Here is a 26,136-nt window from a genome sequence, read left to right as displayed (position 1 = left end):
TCTTTAACACTTATGCTAAAGTACTGCTTCCATGTTTGCTTGAATCTGACTAACTGATTCTGTTCTCAGATCTTCTTGTTTTGTGTACTTATACAATATATAAATACAAAATACGAACCGAGTTTATTTAAAACATAGTCCAAAAAGTGAAATTATGATCATGTATTCAGAAATACAACAATACAGTAAGAAAAAAGGGAAAGAAAGGTATTAAACGAGCATATTCATTGGAAGAAAATGTAAAAACAAAACAGAAAAACTGTAAAATCTTACAGTCTGCATCTATGAAACTTTCATTTATCGCACAGCGTAAAGATGCTAAAGTTGGCAGAGCTGTAGGTTATGTAAACGTGAAGCAGGGCAGATCTTAAAGAGAACAAGAAATGCCAATCAGCTTTATTCACAAAAGTCTAAAACTTCAGCGCTTGTTCAGTAATGCAGAAAATTAGGACAGGTTTCAGAACTCTCTCTAGCTACAGAATGCAGAAGCACTCATCTGTTTATTCTGAAATACATATAAACTTAACTTTGGAAATCAACACAAATCATTTCATTTGAACTTTATGCTAATTTGTGCACACACAAGATAAACATTATTTATATAATAGCAAAAACAGAAGCTCACGTTTCAAAGTATTTATTTAATTTACATCAGCGCACCGGTTACATCCGGTTAAGTCCAATACTGGTTAAAAACGGATCCTAGCGTCCTGGAGTAAAAGAATACTTCTGGATGATGGGAAAGATGGATTAAGGAATCAAACGTCAGTGAGAAATGTTATTGACATAGTGTTACTGTCTTATTCTGCAGAGAAGTGTGCATGGTGATGTGATGTGTTAATGTGTCACTCAGTTTCTGTGGTACTGAGCTCGTATAGGACAGGTGTTTCCTGTGTGTGCATGCGTACGTGCATGCGTGTGTGTGTGTCTGTGAGGAAGGAACGTGTGAAATAGAAGACTTAGAGTTTGAGAAAGTCAGCTTTTTAAACCATTCCTTATCTTCATTTCAATGTTTGGTTCACTGTGTGTTGCCGGTACGTGCTGTGTGTGTGTGTGTGTGTGTGTGTGTGTGTGTGTGTGTGTGTGTGTGTGTGTGTGTGTGTGTGTGTGTGTGTGTGTGTGTGTGTGTGTGTGTGTGAGAGCAAAAGAGAGAAAAGGGGGAGATAAAGACAAAGACATGGGCACAGAGAGCTCAAAGAGCAGTGGTTTGGCCATAACTGAGGAAAATATGTATAAACTGATTATCGCCCTCCCACAATAATGAGCAGGTTCTGGTAAACTGAGCTCATTTGCAGTAAGAAAAGCACTTTGATCTGAAATATTCTGTCTGGTAATATAATAAATGATTTTATATTGCCAGATCCCATCAAATATATAAACAATTAACAGTTAACTAATAATGTCTAGCGAGAATTGTTTGTGTAGCCACCGTGTGACTTTACTTTTCGGCCCTGTGGTATAGAGCTCAGATCAGTTAGCCACATTATCGCACTGGAAAGGCCCCCTTTTTTTCCAGAAGTGATTTTGTCTCGTTGAAAAACAAAGGTTAAAATATTAAGATAGTTTATTTGCTTTTAGTTGCATTTAGTTTTAGGGATGTGTGATGACTTACTGTCATACTGACTGAGGCCACTACAGCCTGAATACCACAGGAAGAAGACTGGAAAGTACTGAGAGGTGCTTTGTTACTTTTGGCCTTTAATTGAATTTTTCACTGGAATTGTTGAAAATCAGATTGTTACGTCATTTAAAAAATGCAAAATAAGGACAAATACATTTATTTCTTCTTGTTTTTTAGTAAATCATGTCTGTTGGAATCAGTTATTAGATATGCTGCTTTTTTCTTTCTTTCTTTTGTGCAATATTGTAAAAAATGGAAACGAGTGGCTGTTTTTCCTGTAACAGTAGTGCAAGAGCTTTGGAATAAAACCAAAGTTAAATGTACTCATTGTCATTAACGTTATTAGCGACACTTGTGTTTATGAATTCTCCTCCAAGGCATATGAGAAAGAAGCACACCCACCACTCTCTGACTATGAAGTGGCTTGGCTGCATACAGTTGTGTACACCACCAGTGTGTGTGTGTGTGTGTGTGTGTGTGTGTGTGTGTGTGTGTGTGTGTGTGTGTGTGTGTGTGTGTCACAGAGGCAGAGAGAGAGACAGAGGCATACAGCGACACAGAAGACAAGGATAAGGTATTGTGGTAGCTGTGGCAGAGAGCACAATGAGAGATGAAAGCTGTGACCACAGCAGGCTGTCAAACACGCTGAACTCTTAAAGTCAAGCATTTCTTATTTGTCACTTATAAAACTGCCGACATGCATTTACATTTATCGTCAGATACATTTGAACATGTGACAGCATCTTTGGATTACAAGTACCCTTCAAAAATATACCAGCAGCAAAGTAGAAATTATGCTTTTGCTACTAAAAATCAGAAGGAAACTTGACAAGAGAGGGAAAATAAAGAGACTGGCTCAAGATTTTCTAAACTGTTTATGTCCTAATAGCACAGCAAACCTATGAATCATATGTGTAACCTTTGTACGTCTATGAAAATGAACACACAATTTCATGTGCTGAAAAAATACACAACTTCTCACTGTTGTTTTTATACGTTTGATTCACACTTAATTACTTAAACATTTCAGAAAACACTTGGCAAGAATACACAAAACACACAAACCGATATAGTAACACATCCACATCATATCATATTTATACATTTTATAACATCTTTACAAACGTTGCTTCTATGACAACACGTGTATCACTCCTATAAAGTCTATTGAGGACCAGTAAGTCAGCTAACGTAAACAATCAATGTTAAGATTATTTGCCTGACAGAACAAACAAGCTTATTTGGCTTCGATTAGAAGATAGCAAAATTAAAGGAAAGTTAAAACCAGTTTGTACACTTGATTTATTTTTATTTCAAAAGCAAATACATGATGTAGCAGAAACACATTTAATTCTGACAAACGACTTTTGGCATGGGGCTTTATTTATATTGTTAAATGTTTATTATGTGAATGAAGTCTAATTTCTCGTGCTCATGTCATATGACACAACTTTAGCACACAAACTGATCTGTAAAACTTAATAACTTTTTTTTGTAAAGTAAATGAATCAAACTCTCAAATAGAGTCTCACTGGTTCATTTGTACCCCGGATAACTGGCTTATTGTACCATCGTTGATGGACTTGCAGTTTCATCAATTTCAGCTCACGCTCTTCTTGTGTGTTATCTACAGGGAGCTGTATGGTTGTCAGCACAAGTGTCAGTGTGTGCAAAAAAAACGTGTGTGTGTGTGTGTGTTCAAGTGTGCGGACAGATGTGTTGAGAGTCGTTGTGTGTGTTTGCACAACTTTGTCTATATTATATACAGACTATATGTGTGTGTGCTGGGATGTGGTTAGGTGTTTTTCACCATATCCTTCAAAAGTCTTCATTTGTACCTCTCATCCTCAGCAGCTCTAAACACCATATAGGACAGAGATATGTAGAGAAACAGCGGGAGACAGCATGAGGGGGGAGGAAGAGCTCCTCTGAGCTTCGTCCCTGGTGCTTTGCTTTTCCTGGTTGTCCTTTTTTAGACTTTCATTTAGCTAAAACAATAAAGTTTGGTTTAAACTGAAATAAAATTGTTTCATACGAACTAATTTGTTCAGCCATATGTGTCGTTCTCTGATGTACGGGTCTCACCCCTCATGTTTAGGACAAGCGATGATGTATTGACGGCATTTAAAATCTAAATGTTCACAGTGTCAATAACTCATATATCAAAATAATGAAAATTATTCTTGTTGCCTGCTATTGCAGAGTTACTGTTACAGACTATATCTTACGTTTTGACTTGAAATGGAGCTTTAGACAAATAGATTTCTGTGTGTGCGTTGATTTTAATTGATTTTACATACAACACAATATACATACAATATCAAAATCTTGTAATTTTTTTGACAAGCCTGACATTTTTGGTCTTCACACTTGACAGTGTGAAGGCCTTACATAAACACCAGAAGGTATTTCTAATCATACCGCTTCTGCGTATAACAGGTTACACCGATACGAGTCCCAAAACCCTCAGGAGCAAGTTTTAGGCTAAATAAATAAATCTAATAACTTGAATAAAGTTTTTATAATATGCATATTATTCATAATTTATTTAATCATACAACAGTAACATTAACATTTTTCTGCACATCACTCTGCATTAGTATATATCATACAGCTACTACAGTTATATAAACCATACATCTCATCCCATACATTAGATGGCTGCGTATTAACGGTCTGAGACATGACACATTAAGTAAAGCCCTTATATGGAAGCTCATTGGTGTTCAGATCTTTTTCAAATCTGCTTGGTGGGCTTTGTTTTTTTTGTGATCCAGCACTCTACTGAAAGCCAGTATATACAAGTCTTTTTGATTGGTTGATAAAGGTTTCTTCAAACAAAGTGTTTTTAACATACTTATCATTAGTTTGAAGAAATAACCAAACACTTTATAGTTTGAAACAGCTATTCTCAAAATGTGCTGAAAAAATATAAAACTTCTTACTGTTTTTTACACACTCTGATCCACACTTCCTTTGAGTTTAATTGCTTCCATATTTCATATAACACTTGTTAGGGATACACAAAACATGCAAAACAGCATAGCAACATAAAACACCGGCCACACGATATACACTATATGCATATAGTGAAGTACAACATGTTTACAAAAGTTCCCATCATATTCTGTGGCACTGCGTAGAAATTTGTGTTGATTTGCTGAAATCAAAGTGAAAATTATTCACATTACATGACAAATAATGTGAGGCTTCTAATGGCAGGCAAATAAACTTAAATCCAATGCAATTACACCAAAAATGACTGAATATCTGACACTCAAAGTAACATACACTTCCCAGTGGCTGCACATTTGTTCAGCCCTCTGCTATGGGTAAAACTGTACAAACATACTGAATGTTCACATCAGTGGAAGTTGTAGTCAGTGTGTTAAAACCTTAGTTGTTCCAGAAATAAAATACACGCATGCACACACACAATAGGGGGGGACCTTTTTATATATATTTTCTGAGTAGAGGTTTTTTGGGGGGGTTTTAATACACATTGCGTGATTTCAATAAAAATAAAAACTTATTTACTGAGAAAAAATTCGAGATCATCTTTAGATTTTTGTCGTTAATTAAAAAGACCTCACATGTAAAAATGCAAATCTAATCTAGAGAACATTACGCAGCATGTATGCATTTCTGTCAACTGTTTGTTGACTAATTAACACTTGTTTTCTGGTAATATCTAATCAAATTTAACTATATATACGAGTACGTTCAGCCCAACGTGGTAAAATATTCTCATTTGGCTCTTTGAGCTGACACGTACATTATCGTTTTCTTGGTATGTTAAATAACTGCTGAGAAACAGCAACACAAGCATATCGTTATTTACTTCATCCCCTTAAATAAAATGTCTCTAGGGTTTTTATAGACGTTATCCTTGATGAATAAAAGCTTTAATTAAGAAAAAAGTCCTTCGCCACAAATGCTTTGTCCCTTTAGACCAAGAATAAACACAATTCTCGAGGACATGTATGGGTAAGTCAAACATATGAATCAGAGTCTGTTAGGTTTTCAGTCAGTGTAATCTCAGTTTAAATACTGATCCAGTTTAGGGTCTTGTGGGGAGGTTAGTGAAAAACAAGTTTATTAAAGAAATCCTAATTTGTGTTCTTGTACCCCTACAACACCAACTGAGTTTGAATAATACGTTTAAAAAGATCATCTGATAAAAGGCTCAGGAGCTCACAAAATCAAGGTGAATGGGTCAAAAGACCTTACACTGGTTCATGCTGAACATGCGTCTTCTGGCCTGTTTCTTGGCCTGGTTAACAACTGTCCGCACAGCGTACTCAAACACCTGCTGCACACCGCGGTTGCCTAAGGAGGAGCACTCCAAATAGCCTTTAGCTCTAACATCTTGAGCCACGTGTTTACCCTCGGATGGTGTGATGCACGTGCCCCGGTGCCCACCCATTTCCCTCAAGTCTGTCTGGGTTGCCACAACCAGCACCGGTACCCTGGGCAAGTGTTGTCGAACCTCATTGATCCACTTGTTCTGGACACTGGCGAGAGAGTGGGGGTTAGCCACAGAGAAGCAGATGAGGACAACATCGGCCTGCTGGTATGATCTTGGTCGGATCTGTTTGAAGCTGTCATTGCCGGCCGTGTCCCACAGCCCCAGGCTGATCTGGATACCGTCCATGTACACCTCCACCCCTGTGTTGTCAAACACTGTGGGCTTATAGGTGTCAGGGAAAGTCTCTGAGGTGAAGCGGACCAGCAGGGCCGTTTTTCCGACTGCGCTGTCCCCGACTAGGACGCACTTAATCGACATTTCCGAAAAGTCATTCATGATTGCCTCTGATTATTTCCCTTCTTAAGTTGCTTGGCCTAACTTTTTTTTTTTTGGTTTAGAGGGACGCAAAGTCCGCAAGGCAGACAAAAGCACTGATCAGTCTGTGTGCTGTACTTCCGTATCCAGGCGGTAGTTTTGTGTAGCCCTGCTTGGTGTAAGCTTCATTAATAGATGCTCTACTGCAGTGGTCATTCAGTTTATTGAAGGGACTTACAACGTGTCTCCTGTCACTGACAATAAGTGTGTACAGGCAGCTCTTCTCCAACAGACAGATTTATATATACGCTTCACATAACCTCTTAGATCTTCAGGCCATCTCAGCTCGCCTCACTTCCGCATTATGTGCGCAGCAGCTGGTCAGGTTCTGGTCCTTCTCTCTAACCATCTCGAAGATCCTCCTTTTTGTTAGGCAGGTCTAATCTCGGCACTGAAGACCAAGATTTGCTGGGAAAGAGAGATGAAGACACAGCATTTTAAAAACAAGAGGTATCGGAGAGCCCCTAGAACAGTTTGTTCAGCTGAAGCTTCATTTGCACGTCTCTCTGTACGTCTGACGAAGTCTTCCCCTACAGCGTGCAGTCTAACATGTAAGATACCTGCAGCGCAGCTCTTAAAACAATATGTTTGCATGAGAGAAAGGATCAGAAAGAAGATGATATGAAATAGGAGCTCAAACAATCAAGCTGCCAACCGCTTGAGCCATGTGTGTAGAAGATGACACTCACTTTTGCTTTTTATGATAATTTTAAGTATAAAGATTCAATTCTGTGTCAAAGTTCTGATTAAAACACGGAAGTAAAGACTGCTGTTGTTTGGGCGTGACCCAGAATTCACAGCTTTATCCCGTAAACTTTAACAGGTGCTCAGAAATTAAATCTCCGAACTCTCAAGCTCACATAAAAGATCCACCTTGCGTGTCTCCTTTCTCGATTCTGCAGTTTATACCACAATCTGACATCTGACCAGGGGTGAGGATGTCTCAGTTTAACAAGGTGACAAACATGAATCTTGACAACTAATGACCCAGTTTAACAAAATCTACTGGCAGATCTTCATTATTCACTTTTAAACTGACGGTTTTATTAAAGCAAGCAGCAGACATACCAAGTGACAACCTCAAAACCACCTGCCATGTCACACAGTCATCCAAAATGGAAAGCCCTGCGTAACGCAGATGGGACGCTTTAATCAGTGGTTTTTCCACAGCTCATTTCTCACTAAAATCATTTTTTATTTGATTCTGTCTGTGGTCAGAGGAAATGATGTAAGCCATTTACTAAAAATAGGAGAAAAAATGAGACCAATTTGTTAAACTAGTGAACTGTCCTACCATCCTCATCCTCACACAGTGTAGCTATAGTTTACTGTGAAATCTTACAAAACATCCAGTTCTTATCAATTTGCACTTCTCAGATTTCAGGAACACACTTTAAAGAGCTCATTGGTTTCGTTTTAAAGTTTGACTGCTTAAAAACAAAAAACTAAAACTAAAAAAATAATTTTAAAAAAACAACTAATAACGACCCTTTTAATTTCTAAAAGATTATCATTTACATAATTAATTGATTGTTAAATTTCAGAACTGAGTAGAAAATCTGGGTCATAAAGGCTTCAGGAACACGATGTTGTATCAAGACAAAGAGAAAGAGAAAGATAAAGGCGAGAGAGAAGAAGATGGTTCGGCCTACCTTTCTTGTCAGTCTTCTCAATCTTTAACGGGCGGATGCTGGCTGCTGCCGCCTTTGTAGACTTCACAGAGCTGGTAAAAATCACTCGTTAAACTCCCAAAAGGGCCCTCTTAATAATCATAAGAAGCCGGCCGCTTTTTTGTTTAAACGCCCCTGCTACGGGCGCTATTAATGAGGACAAAAACGAGACGAGATATTGAGGCACCTTCCTAAATAAATGTCTCGTATGCACCGAAAGGAAGTGAGAAAGTACGAGAAAAGTCAAGTCAATTGCATCCGCTTGTTGGAGTGTGGAGGTGTGACTGAGTCTACTGCTCGCCTCCCCCACAGCAGCTGTGCCGTGCGTATCACTTTGTTTCTGTTGTGGATTTGTACTGTTTGCTTGCAACTTTACGCACAGCTGGCGCACGCTATAAAGGGCTTTTATAACAGTGTTAACGCAGCCAAACTAGCCGCTGTGATCGCACTATGATGTGGGCAATTATTGCAAACAAGGGGCTAAGCTGTGTTTTTTTTTTGTTTTGTTTTTTAATTGTCACTAATAAACAAGAAAGCACATTTAGGTGTATATGCTTACTGCGCCTTAGATGCAGAAAGTCCGACTTATTTTCCATTTATGATGGGAAAAGTGGGATTTTACAGCTTTAAACTATAAAGATTAAATAAAAGGCAGTGTTGGTTGAAACTGAAGTGAGTTTGAGTAATATAACAGATCAAAGGAGATGAATTCATTTTTTTATGTGCAAAAACGTATTCAATTTTTACTTTTGTTTCCACATTTTGTTAACATTGCGAGTTAATGGTAACTTTAAATTTGTACACAATGCGTTGACAATATACTTGTGCATTGTACAATGTGTGGACAAATTAGGCAGCATATATACAGAGACAAACCCGTCAACGTGTGGACAGGAGTGCGTGTAGATGGGTGCGAGCAAGTGTTATGTGCGAATGTGTTTTACTTAGTTCAGTGTGGGAACAAGAATGTGCAAAAGGGAGACGATCGAAGTGATTTTTTTTTTTTTAAACCTTCTTTAAAATGGTTTTACCCCTCTGCGCGTCTCCGCGGCTGTGCGATACAAAACCAAACCACCATCAGGGGCCTCTCTGGCAGCTTAGGCAGGGTCAGCGATTCTTTGGTTAATTCGTTGAAACTGTATTTTGAACTTTGATTTACTTTCATATCTATCTGAAGAATGCACAGTGAGTAACCAATATCAGACTTGTGTCACGATACCTTAGCCTCAATCAAAGATGTTTATTTACTTGCAACACCTGTTTCCAAAAAAAGATGTTGTGTTATGAGTAAATTGACAGAACCCAATTATCTGACACATTTTTATACATTTACATGAAAATAGTTCAAAGACAACCTATAAACTTGTCTTTGTTGTTTTCTTTATGCCACTTCAAAATTAGTTGCCATTATTACTTAAAAAGAAACAGAAACAGTGGCAACAGAGACTAAAAACTTGTTTTATGCTTTAAAGAAAAAGAGAAGGTAACATAAACCCCACAGGTAATTAGGTTAATTGGCATTAGCTTAGTAACATGACCTGTTACACCATGACCTTTCACTGATGTGAGGCTGCTGGTTCCCCTAACAAGGTCCCCTCAATTCACAGTTACATAGAGCACAGAAGGGATAATCCCACTCTTTATACTGATCTAATGTAGATGTGACAGTAATGATTTAATCAGGAATGAGTAATATAATTAAGTAGCCTAATGTTGATTACTTAATTACACCTCCCCCCCAATTGCTTGTGATTTGTTGGGACTGGGTTAGGATAGGGGAGGTTCAGAGGATAGGCGGGGAGGAGGGTTTGCTCATGAAAAGGGGCAGTGAATGTATAAAAATCACTGTCGTTCATAATGTATAGAGTTAACTTGTCTTTGATTTTATAAAGTATGTGTGGAGAAGAACAAAAAAGATGCTGAGAAGTGTGTAGAGAAATGGTTTAACAAAAATGTTTTGTAGTGTAAATTTATCAAGAATTTGGGGATTTCACAATTTAAATACATGATATGATGAAAACATTCAGAGCATTTGGGGAAATCTTTGTACACGAGGCACTAGGTTAAAAACTCACAGCACTACATGGCCACAATCTTCAGCCAAGTTTTTTTTTAGTTGAAAAATACAGCAAGGACTCAGATATTTCTGTCTCTACAAACAAAACTTTAAAAATTACCATAAAAACAACTAAAAAAGAAAACAAAAGGAAAAAAAAATCTGAATTTGAACTAGTCTTTGAAAATCATGCACACAGACTGAAGAGGAGCAGGACCACCTGGCATGTTATCTGTGCACCGATCAAAAGCACACATACAGGATAGCATGAGCAGTTTGCACATGTGTGAAAACAGCACTGTTGCTAAACTATATAGAAGCATTGTGAAGGAAAAAAGCATAGTGCGTAAGTTTATTTAAGCAAGATAATACCACACCACATACTGCATTTATTTATAGCAGGTTTGCTCTGTAATAAACTGAAGGTGCTCAACTAGCCTGATGACTGTAACTTTAAAATATAGTTTACATATTAGAGATCTTTTATATTTGTAACTTATTCAAAAACGATAAATGTAAATCACTCACACAAAAGCACAGAAATATTAAACTGTAAGTTTTATTCCACAATACCATGTCTTCTTTAAAAAAAACACAAACCACCAAATACAAAAATACAATCTTCTTTATAATTTATGTGGTCTCAACAATATGTACATTCGGTAAAAGCCGTCAACACTATTGTTACACATTTTCTGAAAAATATTATAGAGAAGCTATTTTAAAACTACAAAACTAGAATTCGAACCATTACAGTACAGCTGCTGCAAAATATGGCACAATGTTTAAAAAAAAAAAAAAACTACAAGGAAAAGCACTGGAAACAATCTTTAAACTTAGAGTTCATCACCTGAGTGTCAATATATTAGCAGCAAAACATTGTTGCTTGGACTTGCGCAAGAGTAAATGAAGAGCACTGGGTTGCAGAAGCAGCTGCTGAGGCAAAAAAAGCGATTTCTGCAGAAATCACAGTGAACGTTCTTCAAACTGCTCAATGACACCACACACTCTCTTTCCTTCTGAGCACTGGGCTTCATGAAAAAAGCATCAAATTATTAAACTGTGTAAATATTTTTGTCATATCACTTAAAACCCTGGAGAGAAACCTCCAAGCAGACAGCATGCCATCAGGTTTGAAATAAAGCATTATAAAACACTTACATGTTTAAACAATTAACAACTTAATTGAAATGGAGATTTTTAATCTTTAAAAAGATTTCTTAAAAATACACACTATAAAACAATTAAATATAAAATATGCACACAATCCGTCTTTACAAACACAGCGTTTCACACCATAAACACGGGAGGAAAAACTCGAAAGGGAGACCGAGTGAGTACATATCAAGAAAAAAAAAAAAGCTGAGACAAGACTGATGGTGGCAGAGAATCATACTAAATAAACGGTAACAGTTGTATTGTGGCGTCGTAGAAGTGGAAGGTGAGAGATAAAGAGAGTGTTGTCCTCCATAGCAGCTTCAGTCTGAACACAATAAACGGATTCTTTCACTTCAAAGAGACCAACACAAGACCCGGCTTTGGCTCAGTGAACCTGAGAGATGCAGAGATACGAGAAAATGTGGGTGAAGATGAACATGTAAAGCATGCAACATGTCTTGAGTGTGCGTGCGTGCATACCTGTAGTGTTTGTTAGTGAGGTAGTCTATAACAGCGGGACGGATGCGTGCCACGCCCCCCTGGCTGCGGTTCCCTCTTCCTGTGATGACAGACAGCTGAGGTCGGCACAGACCCTGCTCACACTCTACGCCGAAAGAGGCCAAAGAAGAAGAAGCACAAGCAGAAAGTTACAGTTTACAGCAGTAATAACGAACGCAAACTCTGAAGGGGTAACTGCGCTTTCTAACAAGCTGCGTGGTCAGTGTCCTGCTGGGTAATGATGTACACCACCGGCGCTTGTCCCTGGTTAGCGCCTGGACTCGAAGCAATATCCAATCACTTTTACACATTCAGTTCAGAACATCTCAACCTCTTCTTTTCTTCGTTACAAACCGGGTAAACTGTAGTACAGGTGTCAAGTCTTTTTTAAAGTAAAAGCGATTTTCAGACATGGAATATGTAACTTTGCTGGGGGGGGGGTTTACACATGGCAGCCACCACACTTGTGTGATCTTTAGCACCTGGTGACTGAGAGAAAGGCAGACATGAGACGGGGGCTGTGATAATATATGTACGTACTACAGAGGCTGTAGAGCTCGCTAACATGTTTCTCCTTGTACTGCTGCAGCTGTTGCACTTTTCTGATAACATTTCATTCAGACTTGGGCTCTGTTGCAATGTTACTCCGTCCAATAATGAGGTCAGTGGGGAGAGGGTTTCACCTAAATGTCCCCGCATGGGACTATTCTGACATGAGTGACGTGTTCAGTTGCCACAGATTAACATTAAGGAATTTGTGAAAAGGGCATCTGTAACAAGCTAACGCTTACTGAATAGATAATAGTTTAAGCACCTTTGGTTTTGTCCAGTAAGACCTGAGCCAGATGTTCCAGGGCCTCATTGACATGTAACCCATGGAGGTCCAGGATATTGCTGGGCAGCAGCGATGAGTTGACCCTTTCAAAAATCTGAACTGCTGCACGGTGATTAGCCTCACGCATACGCTGGCTATGGAGGTGCCCCTGAAAAAGCAGAAAGAAAGACAAATTTAAATAAAAAGCCACAAATATATTTATTTAATTAGATGGCAGTGACATGCTACACATTCAAAAACAGTAATAATAAAATGTTGTGCTTCGTGTTGTGCTCAGTCACTCACCTGCTGTGCGTAAAATGAGGCCACTTCTTTGCGTCCTTGCTTGTAGGCCTCTGCAGCCTTAGCAAAGCTCTCGAGCTGTCGGCTCCTCTGCAGTCTGGCCTCGGCCCTGAAGTCTTCATAATCTGGATCTTCTGTATCCTGATAATTGGGTACGGCTGATTCCACGGCCCTCTGCTTCTGACAAATTAAAAGAGCAGAGTGATCAAGACACACTTAAGGGTGTGGAAAATTAAAGGCGACTAACTGTCAGCTTTCTGCATTTGCTCAGATATGATGTTGTACTGCAGGTAAACCTATTCTATACATTATTTCTTTCTATTTTTCTGGGGAAATGGGAAACAGGTGCAGCGATTTATTGGAACACATGGAAACATACATGGAAATGCAGTTTATAAGTCAAAAGAAAGTCAGTATGTGTATGACAACCTTTACCTCCAGACCTATGCCAGGTCTTTGCTGGATATTTTTTTCCTATTTTTTAAGGACATGACTGTCAAATACTGTTCAATCTGATAGAAAAAAAAGAACAGGTGTTGGCTTTAAAAACTACTTGTGCAGTTTCTTCAGTTTTGTTTTGTTTTTGTTTGGGTTTTTTTTTGGGGGGGGGGGGGGGAGATAAAATGCAAACCAATTCCATAATATAAGTTTTCAGCTGGTAAAAAAAAAAAAGAAAACATTTTTTGCCAATCGAACTGTTATCTTTGGCATTTTATGTAAATTTTACTAAAGATATGAGAACAAATTACGTGTTCTGCTAGTAATAACATGCAAATTTAAAATGGATTATTTGCCAAGTTGTCTTATGTGTTATGGTTTCTCCTTTTTTAAGCCTTTTTTACACTTCAATGATTCATAGTACAGTCTTCAGTGGCTTTACAAACCAAAAAAACATTCCTTTGAAAATGATTATGTACAAGGACTGGACTGAAAATGAGAGAAAAGGTAGCCAATGTTAAAAGAAAACCCTGGAAAGGCCTCCAGAAAGTCTGGAGAGCTACTGTTCAAGAGCACTTTAAATAAATTAGAAAAAAAAGGTCTGGCTGCTACGAGGCAAAGAAATGACTGGTGGCTCAAGACTTTTGCACAGTACTTCTACAAGTTGAATCTCACAATTCAACTTGTCTGTATTGTAAAATGATAATTGTAGAGATGTTGCAATAAAACAGAAAGAGATTTCTCCGACATCCAAATATGGAAAATACAAACTAAAAAGATCGAGACTAATTAAACAGTTCATGTTTTCCCACCTGTGAAACAGATCTAATGTATACTGTACATGTGTTCAGTGCTCCGTTGTTTTCATTCTCTGCCTGTGTTGTGAATACCTTTTCCCTCTCCTTGCTGGCTGGTCTGTGGTGGTCAGAGCGAGGAGCTTCTGGAGCAACTACAGTCTTCACAGGCTCCTCGTTCAGCAGAGAACGAAGAAACAATTCTGCCTCCGTGAGGCTGTAACTAAACAAACACACACACACACAACACAAAGAAAAAGACACATTAGCCACTAAAATCAGTACACCAACTAATGTTTAGAGGACTATAAAAAGTTACAGTTGTTTTCTCACTTGTGGTCCCTGAAAATGTCCTGCAGAAAATGCCTGTCAATGGTGGGGAAGAGGGCATACAGCTGCTTCTCTTTCAAAAGTGCGGCTCCGTTACGTTGGTCAAGGTCTGCACGACTTTTTCTGGTCTGAAAGAGAGCGTTGGACTTTAAGAAAAGGATATCAAGGCAGAACAAGATCATTAAATAAAATCTAAAGAATCTGCAGGTGCAGTAGGCGTGCGCGTTACCTTCTCTAAGTTGTTCTGCAAAGCCTGTTCTTCTTCCATAATCTCTCTAAGAGAGACAAGCGGACGGGACGCATTCCAGTGATCCATGATTGGCATTGGACCGCGAGGCTCTGGGTGGCTGCCCGCTGACGTGTACTCATCCGTGCTGATCAAGACGTTTGCTGACTGCGTCTGGTCTCGCGACCCGGTTTTTCCCGTCTGTGAATCACCCCAGTGTACCGAACCTAACAATCCAGAAAAACTGTTAAGTCTGTGCATGTTCACAGACTTAACAGTTCACTGCATATGCACTGTCAGCATGTGTATTGTATTCAACAGAGTATTACTCATATGCTGAACAGATTATTCCTGAATGTTATTTAAGAGTATTTTGGTGTGTATTAAACTTACTTTCCTGAAGCAGGTGAAAGGAAAGAGCCGCTTGTCTTTGACTTTCCTGAAAAACACAAATTATACATGAACGCACAATAATTCACGCACAATATGAACATAAGGCCCGCAGGCCAGAACTGACCTGGCAAAGAATAAAGCCCAGTGTACAACAAAATATGAGGTTATCAATTTTGGACTTCTAACGATTTCTATTTTATTTGTTTTACACCTTTTCCTGATGATAAAGACCCCCCCCCCCCCCCCCCCCCCATAGCCATTAATTCTATATCAGTGTAGTTAAGAAACAGATAAACAATTAAATAAAAAAAGGCTGTTGAAATGACTTTTTTTTTTTTATCTTATATTACCGTATCTCGAGAATTAAATGTGTAGTTAACATCTTTACACAGACAGAAAGTGGAGTTTCACTTGTCTGGCCCATTTAAGATTAAAGCAGGCTGTTGACATCTCGGTATTAGACCTAATGCAGGAGAAACAGTAGTTTAAACTCACTTGGATGGTTTCCTTCCACTTCTGGTGGAGCAGCTTAGCAAGGTTCAAGTCCATCTGCACTGCATAGTCATTTGCAGAGCACGAACCTGAATAAAAATCAAGCAGGACATATACAATCATGTCAGTTTGGAGTAGCAGAGAAGAATAAAAATACCACTAAAGGCATCAGTTGGATCAGTTACCAGAGTACGAAACACTGTATCAAACTGCAGAACCAGAGAGCGACGGGAACACTTTTGTAAAAAAAGAGAAACGTGACATCACACCCAGATTAACAGAACACCTGTTTGGAGCTGCAAAAGAGTTTTCTATGATTATTTTACAGTTACTTTACTCCTTTTTGGTGTATACAGCTGAATGAAACAGCATCAATGCAATTTAAGAGGCCATCTCTAAACCACATGCTTTTACTGCATCTGTAAGAATAATGATATAACGCCCCTCTTCACCCTGGCTTCATCCATGACCAATCACAATAAGGCTTTAAGTTTGACATTTCTTGGTTGAAAACCTGTGTGTTAGTTACCTGGGTCTACTCCCACAGGGCCAAATAGTTCAGTTAACTGCAGTGCCAGCTCAGTGGGTAGTTTCAGCTCCACGCTCTGAATATCCAGGTGATGTCGGCCTCGTGTCTCCTCTCCCCTCTGCTTTTCCTCTCTCTCCTCTCTCTCCAGCTCCTCCAGCTCAGCCCACAGCAGTCGGTTCATCTCTTCCATGTTGGCAATCTCGTCCTCAATCTTAGCCCCTGACATTTCAATTATTGCATTATCTGAGCTCCCACCCCAAGCTCCTCTTTCCTGGTCAGACTCTGATATTGCTTTGGGTTCAGCGCTGTCACTTCTCTCTCTTTCCTTTACTGATTTGGGAACACTGAGATCTGTTTCAGGGGCTTTTTCTGAATCTGGGATTGCATCAGGATGGTTTGCAACCAGAACAGCTGCTCCTCCAGAATCGGACACATCTATATTATTTTGGCTCTCTTCTGATTCACTGACTGTCACACTGGGTGATTGCTGGGTCTCCACCTCAAGCATAAATGGCTTTTCCTTTGGCCAATCTTCAGGATGATCCTCATCCAACATATTAGGATACGAACTGCTTTCTACAGCCTGACAGGAAGCAGCACACAGATCAGATGTATCGTTGATGTGAGCTTGACCATCCTCCTCTTCGCCATCTTCATCTCTAAAGAACCTTTCTCCAGAGTCCAGCAGCAGGTTGGTGGTCCACTCTATGTCTTGACTGCACTTGTCATACAGGTCTTCTAAAGTGTCAAAGCTAACGAGCCTAAAATGACGACTGAGAACATGCAGGCTCTCGAGCCGGTTTTGAGTCAACCCGAGCTCTTTTTCCTCCAACTGTGTGCCTTTCTCATGCACCACACGGTAGGGTACCTCTCTGTGGCCAGATGGGTGAACTGCATCTGCTGCACACACGGCAGAGGAGAGCTCTGGCACAAAACGAGAAGAGTCGCCATACAGGACTCTGATGTCACCAGTGGCCACAGAGTCGGCTGAATCATCGGGGTTGGTTTGACGATTGAGACGCCAAAGAAGGGCAAAGTCTTGAGGTTCTGTCTGGGTGAAGCAGCCAGTATCTGCCAGAGGTGGCTGCAGGGATGCCTCAGATTTAGACAGATCCAAGTTTGGTTTAAGATCAAGAGTAGTGTTCGCATTAAACGTGGTTTCACCAGCTGAGCCACTACGGCAAGAGTCTGGGTTTTGAGCTGTGGAGTTGGGACAATCTACGGACAAGGGGCAGTTTTGAGTGAAGGTGAGTGCGAGTTTGCACTGCTTCCCTGACCTACGACCCTGACGCAGTTTTCCCTCCTGACCACCTCCGATGGAGGGGCTGCTTTCTGTTTCCACAGAGCCTTCACACACAGGACTCTGACACATTTCACTCATATATGTACAATCAGCCTCTGCGGCAGTCTCTCGGTCATTCTCAGTGCATTTACTCATATCCACATGAGGAGTGCCCTCATCTTCAGTACTGTGGCTTCCTGTATCACTGTTACATACATTTGACTCTAAAGTTTTGGAGCTGTATAACAAATCTGTGGCAAGAGCTGAAGTTGGATTTTCTTTATTGGCTGAATTTAGGTCTGCAGTCTCTGGCTCCGTAGTATTCCTTTCCTCTTCATTAGGTCCTTCGTTCTCGATTTTAAATCCGTCCGAATCATCAATTCTTGATTCCTGGCCAATACAAGAGGCGGCAGCCTTCCAGTCTAACACACAGTCTGGTAAATCACCTCTGCTGACATTAATTGTGTTCTTGTTTCGTTTTCTCTCTTTACTGTTAGATCTGCTGCTGTGGGATTCCTCAGAGCTTCCATCTGCCTCATCCTCTCTCTCGGATCCTTCTCCAGAACTCAGAGAAAGGAAGGGAGAGTGGGAAGAGCAGGTTGAAACTGTGGCTACGCCAGTCTGGATGAGATCAAGAAGCTTCTGAACCTCAGTTACATCCGGACCTGGCTGTGCTGGCTGTGCTCTTATTGCTTTTTCATAAACACTGGCTTCTTGACATGCGTCTTCATATTCCCTTCCATGTACCTCATATCTTTCTCTTTTTCTTGCCTCCCGCTGCATTAGAGGCCCTTCACATGGCCAGTCTTCCACAAAGTTCATCGTTTTAGGCGTGACCTTCTCTTCTTCGTACCTCACCACCTCGAATCTTTTTACTTTCTCCTCTCTTATCATTTCCTTCACCTTTGTCATGCTGTCTACTTGGTTAGTGTCTTTCACCAGATCTGCAGGCTCCATCCTCCTGCTTGGTCTTTCTCTCTTCACTCTCTGTCCAATAGACTCAGCGAAAGCCACAGGAATTTCATCCCCACACTGATCTTCATTCATCACCGATTCTACAATACAGTCTGGCATTCTCTGCTCTAATACCGGGTGATTTCGCTCTAACTGAGCATCTAGCTCAGAGTCTAATTCCCCCAAATTCATATCATCATTTTCATCAGAAGCTTCCAGGCTGTCTGTAGGTTTTTCTCCAAGGTGTAAGTTGAGAGACTCAGTGGATTCGGGGCTGCCTTCTCTGGGCATTCCCACGTCTCCAGAAAAACCAACAGACGACACATCTGGGAGAGAGGAAAAGCGCTGAGAGGTGGATGTCTGACATCCTTCAGCTAATCTGGGCTGACCTACAAGGTCAGGACAAGGTGCTTCAGAAGATGCGAGCCTAAAGGAACAAAAAAGATACGCAGGCATGGTCAGACGTTTACATACATTTATCATGGGCATGAATGTCTGGTAATTTTGGCCTTTTAATTATTTCTTTCAATCAGTCTTTTCCCAGAAAGGAATGATTGTACAGCATGCATCTTTAAAGACTTTAAAAATCAAGAACTGAGTGCAGAAGTTTAAATTCATTTAGGATTTTCTCTAAAACTCACACACAAGCTCAAATATACACATATAACATAATTTCTCAGGTATATGAAATGGTAATTTTGAGTGAAACTCACTGTGAGATTCTGTTTTGCAGAAGAACCTGTCGTTTCCGTTCAGGCATCTGTGAACCCATGATGGACTGGACTGTGACAAAGCGCTCATATCCTTCAAGCATGCGGCGGACTGTGTCCACGTGTACGTTATGTGTAGTACGCCTGCACAGACCACCAAAAAAGCAAAGCTGAAGGGATGAAATTTTTTCAAGCAACATTTTCAAAAAATCCGTTTCTATACTGAAACCATAGGCTGCTGTAATTCCTCTGTTACGCTCACCTCACCAGTTCTTTGGGTTTATGTTTCCACCAGGTGTCTGCCTCTTTGAATAGTACCTTATAGTCATGTTTTAGCGCCTAGGAAAGATTAAGGGAAAATCTTTTTGTGTAGTTCATAACCAGTTTATGCATACTTCAATATCCAGCCACTTATTATAATAACTACACCCTAAATGTTCAGTTTGCCTCTGGACTAAACTGGACTGCATGTCTGAAAACACATATAGTAAGCAAAAATACGTTCTTAAAAGCCTTTGCCCATTTGCAATGTTGTCTCTTAAGTTTACTGATGACTGACCTGTGCAACATATGGTTTCATCTCCCAGCCCTGCATGTTGGTATTATCAATGATGATGGGATTATTCCCCTTCTCAAAAGCCTCCTTAGCTGTGGGACAAGAATAAGGGAGATAAGCCACAGTGTGATTGTTCCAATAGTACAACAGAAGCTGAAAAAGCATAAAGCAATCAATAACAGAGACTTGCTATCAGTGTGTGTATGTGTGTGTGTTCCTGTCTAGCTATCTTTGTGAGGACCGAAATCTGCATTCTACTATACTTGTGAGAACCAACGGTCACTTGTGAGGACACACTCACCGGTCCTCACAGGTTTGAAGGCCTTTTTGAGGCTCAAAATGTGGTTTTAGTGTCAGGGTTACAATTAGGTTATGGTTAGGTTTAGGGTAAGGCATTCATTTTTAATGATTAGGGTTAGGGTAAGGGGCTAGGCCATTGACATAATGGTTTCCCTAGCCGCTAGGGAAACCATTATGTCAATGAAGGTCCTCACTAAGATAGCTGAACGGTTAATGGTGTAGTGTGTGTGTGTGTCTGTTGTTTACCTCGTTTATGGTTCCACTCATGGGCCTCCCCCAGGACAGTGGGGTCAAAATTATATTCTCCATTGTGAGTGAAATAATCGTCGGTGCTTAGTACAACTCCACCAGGGTTGTTCTGTAGCAAGGCTCTGCAAAGACACAATGAAGTGTAAATGCAACACAGCTGCTGATTACTGTAGCAGAAATCATCGACTCCTCCGGAACAGGGGTTGCTGAAGTGTTGCTTAGATTGTGTCTCTGCTGTTTCAGCATAATACCGGCTTTGTTGTAAACTAGTGGTGAATCATTCCTCCGTTGACCAGTAATCTTTTTTTATATTTAGATAATGTGAACATTTTATCATGTTGGTTGTCACTCTGGAACAGAGTCTCTTCCCTGTCTTTAAAACATCCAACACAAGGTTGCAACATACTATGCAACTAATGGAAACAGGCTAAAGTTGTGAAAGATTTCCAATATTTCCTACAGTGCTTGAGCAACAGTTCTCCAGACTTTCTGAAGGTCTTTCAAATCAGTTGCTTTTTCACTCATCATTATACCGAACCATTTTTTAGTAGCAAAAATATTCCTCTAAAAACTCTCACCTATGAATCATCCGAGCATGAAAATGGGTGTTGTGTTTATTAATAACAGATGCTTTAGCAAAGAAGCTATTTTAAATTGTATCATTAGGCTCTGTGCTACCAGCAGCCTGATCCTAGCCTTTAACAAGCCTGGAGAACTAATTCTGAAGTAACAAAACTACAAGAAAGCTTGCCTAAGAGACCAAACTGTCTTGGAGAAGAAAAGTGGTCATAAAAAAATGCTACATTTCAAGTTCCCGAGAACAGAACAAACTCTGTTTTTGGCTTAAAAACTGCATTTCACTTTGCATGTTTGAATAAATTGCTGCACCCATTTCCATATTCAAAGCAAAATGGACAAATGAGTGGTGGCACAAGACTTTTGTACAGTGCTATGTTAAAATTATATGTCAGTAATTTAACAAAAAATATTTTATCTTTTCTGGTATTTTTTTTAAGATATTTAAATTTCACTGTTAAAGTATTTTTTGTAGCACTTTGTAGTAAACTATGAAGAGAAAAAGGAAGATAAACAAGGCAGCAGAATCTAGGTTTTGCATATATATGTATGAAACAAGGAAAAATTACTATGCAACATCTTGTTTTTGTGTGTTGTAAAAATAGAAACCCCACAATTAGTTGCTAAAAGCTCAAATCTTACCAGCCAAGTAATCTAAACTGAGCACCTTATTGGCTGATTTAAAAAATTGGTTTTCAGAAAAACCTCCTGTTGAACAGCTGTTACTATTACTTTTTAGGCCATCAAAACATTCCTACCTTGCCAAGGTGGATTTGCCAGACCCCGGAGCGCCCCGCAGGAGCACAAGCACCTTCCCTTCCAAACGAAGCCTGCTGTTGCGGGCAGGAAGCTGTGGGGGAGCAGGCTGGGCCCAAGACTTTGGAATAGTAGCAGAAGGTTTGAGAGGTGCTTGAGAGAGAGGGCCATGAATCAGATAGGGGGCAGACCAATATGAATGTGTGTGAGCCACGGGGGTAATAAAGGCTGGCATCTGGTTTCCATGCATACGAGGAGAAAACACTGGTGCCTCCAGGTTCCAGTGTTTTGGAACCTGGTCGAGCTGCTCCGGATTCAGCGTGTTCATCTTGGATCTCGCTCCTGTGTCGGATTGCATGGCCCCAGCGCTCTCTGAAAGAGTGTGTGTCAGGTCTTCCTTTTTATACACCTGGAAAGCAGAGGGACGCCCTGAAGCTGCCAGGTCCAAGGCAAGTTTTGGGGTGTTTCCAGATGTTTCTGTTGTCAGGTGTCTGAAATCCAATACAGGTTGCTGCCCTTCTGTGTTCTTTTGTTCCCATGTGCTGAGCTGGTCAAGTGGAGAAGAAGCTCCAGATTTATGCTCTATGAAATGTCCTTCAGGGCCAAGCCGCTCAGCAGAGGGCTCTCGAGATCCATGGTCCAAGCTGGACTGAAGCAACCCAGGGAGAGCTTGCTGAGGAAGTGGTGGTGGACAGAAAGAAGAAGAAAGCGATGCACCAGAAGATAAATATTTGGTGCTCTGGTGCTCCTCACCAACATCATGTTGCGCAGCTAGTGTCTCTAGCTCTTGATCAATCAGCAGGTCAAGCTCTTCTGTCAGCAGGTTTGAGCAGGGAGGAGAGGAAGGCTTCTGTGAGGGTTTTGAGGGTTCAGAAAAGTGCTGTGGGGCAAGCAAGGCTGCAGCAGTGCGCTCAAAGCCAGAAACAGAGGGTGGGGCAGGGACTGTGTCTTCAGCAGCCACAGAAAGTTCCAAGAGGGAGTCCATTGCATGTTCAACTATGACACAAAAAGACAGATAAGAGAAGCAGAACATTTTCCTGCACAATTGAAATGTGTTAAAACAGCACTCAATATCTGAGTGCCATTTTAACACATTAAACGACTTATACAGAGCAAAAGTAAAACCACTGATTTATTTACTCACTGTAGAGTAAAATCTATGGATCAACCACACCATAGAAAACGGATGATTTGTTACTTGGTAGCTATGAATCCATAAGTTTGCCCTTCAGTGACTTTACATGCTCAGAAGGTCAGAAGAGCATAAGCAGACCAGGCTGTCAGAGGTTTATAAGGAGACTCGTCAGAAACAAATCTGGATTTTTTTCTGATTTTAGATCTTAGACAGGTGAAGCTGTTACACAGAGTCACAGATGTTGGGTAAATCATTTGCTGGACAGCTTGCATCTTTAAGTTGGATCCTTGCCCATCCCTTGCACCTCTGCTCCTGGACTATTTAAGGTGCGACTTTATCCAAATTACAAAATACAAATTACAAAATGACTGATGGTAGTCTTTGTGCCTTTGTATTGTTATATGTCGGTCTTGATCTGCACTACAAAGCATAGTAAAACGCCTCAGTACTATCAGAAATGCATGACTAAGAAGCTCCACAGCTAACTGGTTAGTCAAGTTACAACAAATACCTTTCCCAAAAGTGACACAGCACGTCTGTCACGTTACCTTTGAAGTCACACTCGGAGAGCACGATGTAAATAACTTCGGGGTCCAGGTGTGAGAACATCTCCTGCATGCTTCTGACGATCTCATCTTTGACGGTATTGGGTGGAAAGTTGCTGGACATACCACCACCGTATCCCTGCTGTAGTGGGTAGCCCGTGTTCTGACCGAGGTTTCCCCGCTCATTTGCACCGCCGTCGGGGAGCCTGCCCGGACTCTGGCCATTTTTCTTTCTTCGAGGCATTCCGTTGGTCACCAGCTGCTCTCATTGGCAGCTAACAGAGCTAGCCAAGTAGCCTATGACCTACAGGAGGACGGTTCAAAGCTGAAAACATGTTGTAGCTCCAAAGTGCAAAAACTCTGTAATGCTATCTAATAGCAGTACGAACGACAACACAATTGCACCGGAAGCAACACACCGGAAGTCAAGAGGGTAACTTCAAAATAATAGTCTGTTTCTCAGTACTCCTACTTGTTATTGAGAAACGCCCACAGATTTCCATGGCCTTTCAGAAAAATGTCACACCCTGCTGTGGAAGCTTGTTTCCGCCATTGAAAAAAAAAAAAAATATCCATAGCTCAGAGTTTCGGGTAATCATACGAAAATTCGAGTTAATTGTAAATTAGATATAATTATATAATTTATATTTTTTAACTTAAACATCTGAGAAAATGCCTTGCAATTTCAAATTATCAAGTCAAACTTTGAGAACTATTTTTTGGGATTTATTATAATAGTATATAACCATTAAACACTCTCTTCACTTCTAGATAATGAAAAATATCCTCATATTTTTTTTTAATCAGTATTAATTCCATATTAATTAACACTGAGAACACAAATGCACTCTGTGCATTAAAAGTAGCTGTAGGAAAATGCTTGTGTGTATCGACTGGATTTGCACATTTCCCAGACTCACTGACAAGTCAGCCTTCATAATCCCCATCCAACTCTTCTCTTGATCTCTGTTTTATTCTTAGCAAGCTTGCAATAAATGGATTCATTTTTTATTGTTAGATTTTACTTTATTTCCTTTTACATTGTGGGTAGTTGTACTTGCAGGTGCAAATGCAACGTATTCACATTTATATAGCACTGTTCCATTTTTTAAAATACAAATCCGATTTTATCTATATGGTCCTGTAATATCTTATTCTATACACTAACCAGACTGGGATGTCAGGCTGTGTGCGGGAGCCCACTGGATGACTTGGAGCAAGGTCAGTCCAGGTATACTGCAATGGGTCAAACATGCAAACTCCACACAGATATGTCCCAGCCACAATTTGAATCAGAAACTTTATTTATCTGCGGTGTTAACCACTGAATCACCATGCCACCCTATTTCAGATCATGTGTCTGAAATGAATAATCCTATATGTACCATATAGGATTACTCATATGCAGTGTTACTATTGTGTTTTTAGGAGATTCATTTATGATCCTTCAAACACACAGATAGGTCAAGGTCCATCTTGAATATCTGGAACTGGGTCACATTTGACCCAGCACAACCTCCCTGTACAAAAAAGTATAGTACCTGCACAACTGTCTAAAATACTTTAGGTCACTTTAGGAAAAGTTAACAAATTTCAGGCTTAAAAAAGCAAATTTATGGTGGTTTGAGCATATGTCTCAGCATTTGTAAGGGTTAACCCTGTTGCACATAACATTTATATACAATTATATTTCCAGTGTTTTTGTCCATGAATACTGTGTGTATGTTATTATATGCCAGTTTAGATAAAATAGTATACAGATTGCATTTAATGAGTTCAAAATGTTCTTTGATATAAGTGCACTTTAAGGATAAACCCACAGTGGGTTGAGGAACAGAAAGTGTGCCAGCTATCGGTTACAGACTCCCGCCATGTATGTGGTGCAGCAGTACCCGTCTGAGACCGAAGGGGGCGTTCTGCACCCAGCCTTCACACAAACAGCACTGACTGAACGGACAGAGAGCTTTGTGCCGAAAACTAAGCCCAACCTGTGTCAGACTAATGAATTAAAACGGCCTGTTTAAGAGGTAAATACTACCGAGGAAGCGCTTGGCAAACAACCCGGGGTTTGAGTCGCAGTCGTATATTTGAAAGTAGAGTCATTTTGCATTTGTTAGGGTGTTCAAAATCATCCGTGGAGCAAGTTGGTGTTGAGAGAGGAGGGCTCAGGGCGACGGTAGCAGCAGCCCTTCTTTCGCCTGTGAACTAGCGGCAACACGGAGCGATGCTCGGAAGTTGAGAAAAGACAGTAACAAGTAAATTAGCTTCATTTTTAAACTTCACAAAGTAGTTGCATTAGTTGTAAAGCACAGGAACTGGCCACGAGCATGGCTATTTTAGGCAAAGAGGAGAGGATACTTAACTTCCTCTGTGATTGTAGCTGGAGATGTGATGGGTACCTGAATAGTTTGCGGCCTAGGCTAACCAGTTAGCTAACGTGTACTAGCCGCTCGATGCTAACTGCTAACATGACTTCCTTCCCGCAAAATGCTAACCGCTAGCTAGTAATGTTTGCATTGCAGCTAGCGAGCTAATGTAATAACCTGTATGACAGTAGATATAGACCGGCGCCTCTCGTGTTATTTAAAGTGATTTTCAAACTGTTTAACTGTACGAATAGCTGTGATATTACCGAAACAGCAGCTGAGATCGTTTCTGCATCCAGGCGATGATTTATGAGAAATCTACGGAAAATGTAGAGCTGATGTTTATTAGCTTGCACGCTTAGCATGCAAGCTAATAGTATGCACGATGCTTGTTTACTGCTTGCTTTCTGTCTAAAAAGTTAACCGGATTAGAATATCGTTAAATATACAGGTACGGTTTTATCAGTTTCAGCAAACAAAATTAATGATTGGCAAATAGGGAAGATGCTTAAAACGAGGTTTTGGTAAGTGCGGTAGCATGG

At 40.2% G+C, this 26,136-nt stretch overlaps 3 protein-coding genes across 7 annotated transcripts in view; 1 reads left to right on the top strand and 2 right to left on the bottom strand.

The window, feature by feature from the left end:
- Positions 1–5,104: 5,104 nt before the first annotated feature.
- On the bottom strand, positions 5,105–8,352 carry rhoh (ras homolog family member H). Its single transcript, XM_026170963.1, has 2 exons — positions 8,117–8,352; positions 5,105–6,872 (listed from the first exon to the last, which is right to left on the bottom strand). The coding sequence occupies exon 2, from the start codon at positions 6,423–6,425 to the stop codon at positions 5,838–5,840; it is 588 nt and encodes a 195-aa protein (XP_026026748.1). The 5' UTR covers positions 6,426–6,872; positions 8,117–8,352; the 3' UTR covers positions 5,105–5,837.
- A 2,381-nt stretch (positions 8,353–10,733) lies between these two features.
- On the bottom strand, positions 10,734–26,112 carry n4bp2 (NEDD4 binding protein 2). 3 transcript variants are annotated; one of them, XM_026170953.1, is made up of 17 exons: positions 25,592–26,112; positions 23,232–23,532; positions 21,551–22,544; positions 20,214–20,338; positions 19,671–19,759; positions 19,374–19,450; positions 19,115–19,255; positions 16,166–18,828; positions 15,640–15,725; positions 15,145–15,190; positions 14,755–14,978; positions 14,529–14,653; positions 14,292–14,418; positions 12,967–13,143; positions 12,661–12,829; positions 11,829–11,952; positions 10,734–11,742 (listed from the first exon to the last, which is right to left on the bottom strand). In XM_026170953.1, the coding sequence occupies exons 2-17, from the start codon at positions 23,470–23,472 to the stop codon at positions 11,697–11,699; spliced, it is 5,454 nt and encodes a 1,817-aa protein (XP_026026738.1). In that variant the 5' UTR covers positions 23,473–23,532; positions 25,592–26,112; the 3' UTR covers positions 10,734–11,696. The 3 variants fall into 3 exon arrangements, with proteins under 3 accessions (XP_026026738.1, XP_026026737.1, XP_026026739.1); XM_026170952.1 differs by lacking the exon at positions 25,592–26,112 and having other exon boundaries at positions 23,232–23,654; XM_026170954.1 differs by lacking the exon at positions 25,592–26,112 and having other exon boundaries at positions 12,967–13,140; positions 23,232–23,654.
- Positions 25,080–26,136, top strand: part of pds5a (PDS5 cohesin associated factor A) — a 41,658-nt gene continuing 40,601 nt past the window's right edge. The window contains exon 1 of one of the 3 annotated variants that reach the window (XM_026170956.1): positions 25,080–25,255. The gene's annotated coding sequence lies outside the window, so the exon portion shown is untranslated. The other 2 variants (XM_026170958.1, XM_026170957.1) reach the window with 2 other exon arrangements.

This window comes from Astatotilapia calliptera, chromosome 6 (genome assembly GCF_900246225.1).
Source record: "Astatotilapia calliptera chromosome 6, fAstCal1.2, whole genome shotgun sequence".
Classification (NCBI taxonomy): Eukaryota; Metazoa; Chordata; class Actinopteri; order Cichliformes; family Cichlidae; genus Astatotilapia; species Astatotilapia calliptera.
Note: the sequence above shows the minus strand (reverse complement) of the source record. Positions and strands in the feature narration are given on the sequence as shown.

Coding starts and splice junctions, on each gene's coding strand:
- rhoh (XM_026170963.1), bottom strand. CDS start 6,425: ATGAATGACTTTTCGGAAATGTCGATTAAGTGCGTCCTAGTCGGGGAC.
- n4bp2 (XM_026170953.1), bottom strand. CDS start 23,472: ATGCCTCGAAGAAAGAAAAATGGCCAGAGTCCGGGCAGGCTCCCCGAC. Junction 19,451..19,670: donor TGAAACCATATGTTGCACAG/GTCAGTCATCAG, acceptor AATCTTTCCTAG/GCGCTAAAACATGACTATAA. Junction 14,979..15,144: donor CTTTCACCTGCTTCAGGAAA/GTAAGTTTAATA, acceptor CTGGATTGTTAG/GTTCGGTACACTGGGGTGAT.